Source organism: Priapulus caudatus, unplaced genomic scaffold (genome assembly GCF_000485595.1).
Source record: "Priapulus caudatus unplaced genomic scaffold, Priapulus_caudatus-5.0.1 Scaffold1254, whole genome shotgun sequence".
Lineage (NCBI taxonomy): Eukaryota > Metazoa > Priapulida > Priapulimorpha > Priapulimorphida > Priapulidae > Priapulus > Priapulus caudatus.
This window is the reverse complement of record NW_014578315.1, coordinates 73,966-83,965: the sequence shown is the minus strand read 5'-3', so window position 1 is coordinate 83,965 and position 10,000 is coordinate 73,966. Positions and strand designations below refer to the sequence as shown.

General features: G+C 43.0%; 1 protein-coding gene and 1 long non-coding RNA gene across 2 annotated transcripts in view; both read right to left on the bottom strand.

Annotated features, from left to right (window-relative positions):
• Positions 1–440: 440 nt before the first annotated feature.
• The window catches only part of LOC106815987 (atrial natriuretic peptide receptor 1-like), a gene marked incomplete at its 3' end in the record, with an annotated part of 19,047 nt that continues 9,487 nt past the window's right edge, over positions 441–10,000 (bottom strand). Inside the window, exons 8-11 of the mRNA XM_014820522.1 lie at positions 2,790–2,913; positions 2,475–2,543; positions 1,261–1,435; positions 441–539 (exon numbers count right to left, since the gene is read on the bottom strand). Of these exons, the coding sequence (XP_014676008.1) occupies positions 441–539; positions 1,261–1,435; positions 2,475–2,543; positions 2,790–2,913 (467 nt within the window). The remainder of the gene's footprint in view (positions 540–1,260; positions 1,436–2,474; positions 2,544–2,789; positions 2,914–10,000) is intronic.
• Positions 6,388–10,000, bottom strand: part of LOC106815988 — a 4,656-nt gene continuing 1,043 nt past the window's right edge. Inside the window, exons 2-3 of the long non-coding RNA XR_001394817.1 lie at positions 7,128–7,219; positions 6,388–6,674 (exon numbers count right to left, since the gene is read on the bottom strand). This is a non-coding gene — a long non-coding RNA (uncharacterized LOC106815988). The remainder of the gene's footprint in view (positions 6,675–7,127; positions 7,220–10,000) is intronic.

The following is a 10,000-nucleotide window of genomic DNA, read 5'->3' as shown; positions in this document are numbered from 1 at the left end:
ATCCACAGACTTCATCCACAGACTATAACGATTACATATATAACGATTACATGATTTATACGCTTACACTTCATTATACGTTTTTATATGATTATATTATTATTAAATATTATTAATTATTTTATTTTAATTATATTTTAATTATTTTAAATTTTATACGCTTTTATACGATACGCTTACGCTTCATCGATGATACGCCGCCGTTTGACGGACGCGTGGTCGGCTAAGTGTTAGCTAAATTTGGCTCGTCTACGTTGTTAAATGAGCAGGCAGGTGTTGCGCATCGATTACCGCTCGCCCGACTCTTTTATACCGAGTTCCAGGGTATTTGTGATCACGTACCGTTATAGACGCCCCGCTATTATTGATTTTAGAACGCAGTGAGCCGCAAAATCGAATGACATGACGTCAGATGGTGGGGAGCGGAAAAAACGACTTACCTAAGCCGGTGGATTCCATGCGAGAAGCTGTGTTGACAGTATCGCCGAAGAGACAGTATCTAGGCATTGTCAGTCCGGCTATACCAGCCACGCACGGGCCTGCGTGAAGAAAACACGTCTTTTAACTAATGATTATAATTAATCTATCCGTATGGGCGAGAAAATCACGCACAAGTCACTCTTTATAGATCGGCCATGCTAGAGAATTATTCCTTTTGGGGCACGTAGCTTTCAATCATTGTATTTAGAACGACATATCCTAACGAAATTTTGCTAGAGTCCCTATCAATCACACCAGGTGAATAGGTCAATTATATATGAATTCATTTACAATTATTCACGAATTTCCCAATATACGTCAACGCATGAACTTTTGCGCAAATGTACACACGCAAAAGCTACGCAGTGCATATGCACGTTAATATGAAAATGCCCCCAGAGAAAACAAATGCGTAAGCAGGCATTAATTAAAAATGGGCGTTTCGAATCGAAAAACCAACAACCAATAGAGCTACGTCATCACCACATTTAGACAACAGGACGCCGCTATCCGTTCAAGGGCCACCAGGTCAGTTTACTTTACAAGAGCTTATAACCAGAGCTTATAACGCAGTTTGCTTTCCTACCGTGTTATGCATGACTTGAAAGCTTCTATAACTGGTATTACATCGCAAGTCGTATTTTACCTTCCCGACATTTCCCGCAACATACGAGATGACATGAGAAGCCAACAATGGTGCAGTACGGCTGCTAAACACGCATGAGATGCTCTCGCAAGTAGATCCCCCTGCGCTGGCATTCTGCCGCGTCTTGCACGCACCTGTATGTATTCCGATACGCAGCAGCAACCTAGCGCCTGGCAGATGCCGGATCTCGAAGGTTTTAACCTTTGTCAGGAGATCTAGCGCCATATTCGCTATCTCAGCAGCGTGTCTATTACCGTTCCTCATAGGCAGGCCGCTCGCAACCATGTAGGCATCTCCTATAGTTTCAACCTAGCAACGAAAAATAATGAAATGTATACGGAGATTACGCACACACGTACGTACGCACCCACACACTCACACATGTACGCACGCGTGCACACACGCACATAAGCACCCACCCACACACCCACACACCCACACACCCACACACGCACACAACCACCCATCCACACATGCACACACGCACGCGCGCACCCACTCACACACACGCGCGCACACACACGCGCACGCACACACCCACACAAGCACACACGCACCCACCCAGACACGCACACACGCACGCACCCACACATGCACACACGCACGCATGCACACACCCACACAGGCACGCACAGACCTACGCGCATATAAAATCAGAGACAACGTACGCGCACACAACAAATTACTACTAGTGACGCATTCATGTCCTATCCATGTCCTAGCACATGGATTATTCAAAATTGGAGCTTTATATTGCATGCTGATTGACCTGTCACCGAATGAAAGACAGGAAACTTTATACTATGATGATTGTAGGATTTAGCATACAATGCATCTTCTTGTACCCTAACCGACTATCGTTTAGCGTTATCGCGCGTGTGAGGTTCGTATACCTATAGCGCTATATCCACCCGACGGCGTTAGAACATGCGGCATGATTACCGCGACAAGTGTTCATTAGTAGAGCGCAGCGCACTCCACAGATAAGGCCGGTAAGGCCGCCGCACACCAGCCGATTTTTCACGCGATTTGATCGGCCCGATAGAAATCAGCCGATATCGGGTAGGTGTGCGCGTTCATTTGTAGACGATTTTATTTTTATCGGGTGATCGTTCCAAATCAAACATGTTTGATTTTGAACCGATGAGCCGATGAGCCGATGAGCCGATGAGCCGATTTTACAAACGATGAAGCGATTTTTGAATCGGACCGATTTTTTGTAGGTGTGCGGCGGCCTTAAGGATCGGCAACCTTAGCGCAAAGGGGCCAGAGAAAGATGTGCCCATCGCTGATAAATTAAAAGAAATGAAACTAAATACATAAAAGTGATAGAGATGCTCATATGTACCTTGTAAACATCGTAGTTTGGAATCGTTCCATCGAATAGCGTGTAGAGATCATTTAGGAAATCCACAACCTTGAACAAACACAACACAAAACGTAATTGGTTAAATAATGACCATTAATTTATAATTATTAACATTATATTTAATAATTACTAAATAATAATTATTAGTATTAATTGATAAGATTATTATTGATGGAGTTATTCATGAAATCGCGATGAACAAATTTCACTAGTGTGTCTTAATGTTGTAGGCGGGTATAGCGAGCTAATTCCGGAAACACAATTCGAATTCGAATTCAGATTTCGCGAACATACTTGTAGAGGCGTGCTATCCGCACACAACGAGGTGAATTCGACGATGTCGGAGAAGTAGATCGTGACCTCGTCGTACGTCTCCGCTTGAACGTACTTGCCCTGTTTCAGTCGTTCTGCAACGACGCTAATAGAGACCGTACGCATTAACGGCAAGTAGTTTACAACTGGTTCAGTAAAAGTAGTTTACAACTGGTTCAGTACAAGTAGTTTACAACTGGTTCAGTAAAAGTAGTTTACAACTGTCGGTATAGTAAACCCAGCTTAACAATATTATCAGGAGTGTGTAATATAGAATAAGGAATGTCTATATTATACATTCTTGATATTATTATCGGAGCAGGAATCTACTAATAACAATTATCTGTTAATAATGTACATCTGATTGCATACTAGACCTGCGCCGTTAGAGGCCCTTCAGTGAGATTGTGTGTTGTAGGGCAGCATTTGAACGGCATTTAGGGGGGAATTATTAGGTGATAGAGAGTACACATAAACATTAACACTTTGGTAGTCAATACAACTCATGTTTATTTACTATCATTTTATTACTAAAACCATCCAAGTGTCTGAGAGCACAGACACGCAGGCGCGCACGCATGCACGCACGCACGCACACGCACTGATAGACCAATAAATTGTGCCCTAAAAATTTTTATATTCTGGTGTTATTTTAAATAGCACCAGAATATAAAAATTTTTAGGGCACAATTTATTGGTCTAACGCACTGAATGCCCGACCGCGCCACAATACGCACGATTCTTCCACAAAACGATTCTCGATTGATGCTTCATATCATAGTAAGCGTATCAACTGAACAACTCTTTTACAATTAGTTTACTGTTTAACCCAATATATAAAGCAGGCTGGCATTATAAAGTGGTTAACAATTCTTTTAACAATGATGCGCAGCCCAGCACAAGCTGTCCATCTCACTAAACACGCATGACCAAATGAACTGGAACACCAGATCCGCACAAGACGTTGAAAAAACAAACAACGGCTAGTTTAATCACAACAGATCAGAAGGTCGTGGATTCGAGGCGGTGGTTTTTCAACATCCGGCGTAGCAGCACGCTGAGCGACAGAGCCAAGCTGTGCAGGGCGTGTCACACAGTTTCACACGCGAACGAGACGCACACGTAAATGTTCAAGTCATCTCTGTAACCAACTCAACACACATGCTCTCATCCCGCTCTAGCCACAATGTGTGAATCACAATTACAATTATGTGTACAGAAATTATACAGAATTATGTATACAGAAATTATACAGAATTATGTGTACAGAAATTATACAGAATTATGTGTACAGAAATCACAATTATGTGTCCATAATAGAAAACTATTATAGACTCTTGATGTTATTTTACAACCTCGCTATATCTACGTGTTCTCTCACGGCTTGCTTGGTATATCTTTATATATATATGTATAATATAGATAGATATTGTTGATATACAGACTACTATTTTTAGTTTTTACTGACTCGAAGAGAGCGAGAGAGAGAGAGAGAGAGCGAGCGAGAGAGAGAGAGAGAGAAAGAGAGAGGGAGAGAGAGAGAGAGAGAGAGAGAGAGATAGAAAAAGCGAGAGAGAGAGAGAGAGAGAGAGAGAGAGAGAGAGAGAGAGAAAGCGAGAGCGCGAGAGAGAGAGCAAGCCAGCAATATCAGCGTGTTCGGGTTTGTCTATTATGTTTGCTTTCCGTAAAGTACTTATCCATACTACGTACACTACAAGTCGTGCCTATGCACGTTGACAGTCGACAAACGTGCATAGGCCTACACTAGCTATTATAAAAAGCTGCGTTTGATAGCTAGAGTAGATGCAGTAAAATCGGTGAAATTTCTGAAATCTCACGATGTAAACAAACTCAAGTCTATGAACATAATATGTGTTGCGTGCAATCCAATTCTGCCCAATCTACGAATCTGCCGACTGTGTGGGCAGCCTCATTGAACTGTAGCACCTAAAACCCACGCTGATAAACCTGTCTGGTAAATCGGAGTCCTCTTACCTCTTCTTCTTCCTTCTTTCTTTTTTTCTCTTTTTTTTTAATCTCAGGGGGGATATTTGTACAGGCCATCCCCCTCCTTCAAGAGCAGGGGGGATGCATCCCCCCATCTCCCCGTGATTTACGCTTGTGTTAGTGACTGCGAAGCGGGGACGCGTGGTGCTCGAGGGGGGAGGGTGTACCCCCTCGAGTTTGAAAGAAAAATGAAAATAACGCCTAAAAATACCGCATTTCCTTGCACATTTTTCTGTATTATATCATATTTTACTTGTTGTTTCATTAAAATCATACTGAGTTGTCATGAGTTGCCACCACGAGCACACAATTACACAATTTCCTGATTACACAATATGGATTACAGTATGAGAGCGAAGATACTTATACATACGAAATCGCGAATTCGCGGAGCATGCAGCTTGGTCGCCGGGGAGACATTCCTCCCAACCTCGTTCCAGGAATTCCATAAACTTGGTCAGGAACGAGGTTAAAAACATTGATTGTTAGGAACGAGGGTTTAATCACACAAATGAACAGTCAATATTGCACCTAATGAAATAGTTGTTATAGAATATCTGCATTGCGCCACATTCTTACCCATTCCGCGCAGTTTAGTAGCACATTTCGCTGTTTAGTATAACATTTTTTACACATTTTGATACATTGCGGCAGTTATTGATGCACATTGCGCCACATTCTTACCCATTCGCGCACATTCCGCTGTTTAGTAGCACATTTCCCTGTTTAGTAGCACATTCCGGTGTTTAGTTATAACACATTTTTTTACACATTTTGATACATTGCGGCAGTTATTGATGCACATTGCGCCACATTCTTACCCATTTCCGCGCCACATTCCGTTGTTTAGTAGCACATTTCGCTGTTTAGTATAACTATTTTTTACACATTTTTAATACATTGCGCACACATTCCCGCGCACATTCCTGCACATTTTGCTGTTTAGTAGCACATTTGCCTGTTTAGTAGGACCGCGAAGGTTTCGTCATTATTTCAATATGGCCGGTGCAGGGGTAATGTCTCGCCTGTGGCAAAATCCCGAGCAGGCAGCAGATCGATTTTGGGGGTTCTCTATCTCATTTCATTGTGGGCACACTCCTTACCTGCGTTAGGCTACCTTGTTCTTAAGCAGCTCGGAGGGGGTGTTTACAAATACTAAACTTAATAAACAGGATAATAGGGCCCTTCTGCTTTTCTCTCCCTCTCTTTTTCCGTCTTTCTCTCCGCTCCTCTTCCACAAGACACACACACACACACACACACACACACACACACACACACACAACACACACACACACACGCACGCACGCACGCACGCACGCACGCACGCACGCACGCACGCACGCACGCACGACGCACGCGCGCGCGCGCGCGCACCACACACACACACACACACAACACACACAACACCACCACACTCTCTCTCTCTCTCTCTCTCTCTCTTTCTCACTCTCTCTCTCTCTTCTCTCGTCTCTCTCTCTCTCTCTCTCTCTCTCTCTCTCTCTCTCTCTCTCCCTTTTCTCCTCTCCTCTTCTTTTTTTAAATGTTTGTTTGGGACAGAGGCAAGGGGGGTGTTTAACACCCCAAACACCCCCCCCCCCCTGCGTACGCCACTGCTCCTGATGTTATCCATACACGGTATAGTACAGTAAAGATAGAAAGTAGTGTAATACTAAAGTGATATGATTATTTTACGATAAAGTAGGAAAGTTGCGAGCTACGAGATAAGTTGTGAAGCTGACGCGGGTTGACACTTCATTTCACTTCATTTTTGCCCAACATATCAGAGGGGCTCACAGCGTACAGTGTCTTCAATCTGTCGCTGCCCGTAAGCCAGTACGTTGTCATTTGACCCTTTCCCTACGCAAAAGAAAGCAAGCGCGAAATTACTGCCATTGTTACACATAATGGTAACGCGCCGTACGTTGGTAGAAGCCTGCATGATAGATTATTTACAGGAGCTAATATATTACCTATTAATATTTTTATTTATTAGCTTATGATTAGCTCTTGCTATTTATATACACGTGTGTATTTGTAAGACATCTATATAATATACAGATGTACGTTGTGGCATATAATCTCTCTCTCCTCGCTTCTCTCTCTCTCTCTCTCTCTTCTCTCCTCTCTCTCTCCTCTATTATATATATTTATATATATATAATATATATATATATATATATATATTATATATATAATCTAGGCCTATCTATAAATATTTACATTTATTTACGAAATAATTATCTGCTCATGCGCAGCGAAACACGTCGCCCGTAGGTGTCGATTGAATTTCGCGTAATTAGTGTTAATTACCTTAATTGTTAAATGTCCACGTGGTTCGACGTAGAATCCACCTAGCTCATCGAGCAAGTGTTTGCATGGCAGACTCACGTGTATCTTTAGAGCTAAAAGTGATAGACACGTAGCGTTCATCCACAGACCACATGGTCCGCAGACTTTATCCCACAGACTACATGAACCACAGACCACATTCCACAGACTACATGGTCCGCAGACTTCATCCACAGACTACATGATCCACAGACTACATGATCGCACAAGACTACATGATCCACAGACTACATGATCCACAGACTACATGATCCACAGACTACATGATCTACAGACTACATGATCCACAGACTACATGAACCACAGACTTCATCCACAGGCTACATGATCCACAGACTTCATCCACAGACTACATGATCCACAGACTTCATCCACAGACTACATGATCTACAGACCACATGAACCACAGACTACATGAACCACAGACTACATGATCCGCAGACTACATGATCCACAGACTACATGATCCGCAGACTTCATCCACAGACTACATGATCCGCAGACTTCATCCACAGACCACATGATCCACAGACTACATGATCCGCAGACTACATGATCCACAGACTACATGATCAACAGACTTCATCCACAGACTAGATGATTCACAGACCACATGATCCCCAGACTACATGATCCACAGACTACATGATCCACAGACTACATGATCCACAGACTTCATCCACAGACTACATGATCCACGCAGACTACATATCCACAGACTACATGATCCACAGACTTCATCCACAGGCTAACATGATCCACAGACTTCATCCACAGACTACATGATCCACAGACTACATGATCCACAGACTACATGATCCACAGATCACATGATCCATAGACTCTCACAAGACTACATGATCACAGACTACATGATCCACAGACTACATGATCCACAGACTACATGATCCACAGACTAGATGAGCCACAGCCTACATGATCCACACTACATGATCCACAGACTTCATCCACAGACTACATGATCCACAGACCACATGAACCACAGACTACATGATCCACAGACTTCATCCACAGACTACATGATCCACAGACTTCATCCACAGACTACATGATCCACAGACGACATGATCCACAGACTAGATGATCCACAGACCACATGATCCACAGACCACATGATCCACAGACTTCATCCACAGACTAGATGATCCACAGGCCACATGGATCTACAGGCCTACATGATCCACAGACCTACATGATCCACAGACTACATGATCCACTGACTACATGATCGCACAGACTTCATCCACAGACTACATGATCCACAGACTACATGATCCGCAGACTACATGATCCACAGACTACATGATCCACAGGCTACATGATCCGCAGACTTCATCGCGCAGACTACATGATCCGCAGACTTCATCCACAGACTACATGATCCACAGACTACATGATCCACAGACTAGATGATCCACAGACTTCATCACACGACTATAACGATTACATATATAACGATTACATGATTTATACGCTTACACTTTCATTATACGTTTTTATATGATTATATTATTATTAATATTATTAATTATTTTATTTTAATTATATTTTAATTATTTTATATTTTATACGCTTTTATACGATACGCTTACGCTTCATCGATGATACGCCGCCGTTTGAACGGACGCGGTGTGCGGCTAAGTGTTAGCTAAATTTGGCTCGTCTACGGTTGTTAAATGAGCAGGCAGGTGTTGCGGCATCGATTACCGCTCGCCCGACTCTTTTATACCGCAGTTCAGGGTATTTGTGATCACGTACCGTTATAGACGCCCCGCTATTATTGATTTTTAGAACGCAGTGAGCCGCAAAATCGAATGACATGACGTCAGATGGTGGGAGCGGAAAAAACGACTTACCTAAGCCGTGGATTCATGCGAGAAGCTGTGTGACAGTATCGCCGAAGGAGACAGTATCTAGGCATTGTCAGTCCGGCTATACCAGCCACGCACGGGGCCTGCGTGAAGAAAAGCACGCTATGTCTTTTAACTAATGATTATAATTAATCTATCCAGTATGGCGAGAAAATCACGCACAAGTCACCTTTAATAGATCGGCCATGCTAGAGAATTATTCCTTTTGGGGCACGTAGCTTTCATCATTGTATTTAGAACGACATATCCTAACGAAATTTTGCTAGAGTCCCTATCAATCACACGCAGGTGAATAGGTCAATTATATATGAATTCATTTACAATTATTCACGAATTTCCCAATATACGTCACGCATGAACTTTTGCGCAAATGTACACACGCAAAAGCCTAGCGCAGTGCATATGCACGTTAATATGAAAATGCCCCAGAGAAAACAAATGCGTAAGGCAGGCATTAATTAAAAATGGGCGTTTCGAATCGAAAAACAACAACCAATAGAGCTACGTTCATCACCACATTTAGACAACAGGACGCCGCTATCCGTTCAAGGGCCACCACGGTCAGTTTACTTTACAAGAGCTTTATAACCAGAGCTTATAACGCAGTTGGCTTTCCTACCGTGTTATGCATGACTTGAAAGCTTCTATAACTGGTATTACATCGCAAGTCGTATTTTACCTTCCCGACATTTCCCGCGCAAATACGAGATGAATTGAGAAGCCAACAATGGTGCAGTACGGCTGCTAAACACGCATGAGATGCCTCTCGCAAGTAGATCCGCCCTGCGCTGGCATTCTGCGCGTCTTGCACGCCACCTGTATGTATTCGATACGCAGCGCAACCTAAGCGCTTGGCAGATGCCGGATTCTCGAAGGTTTTAACCTTTGTCAGGAGATCTAGCGCCATATTAGCTATCTCAGCAGCATGTCTATTACCGTTCC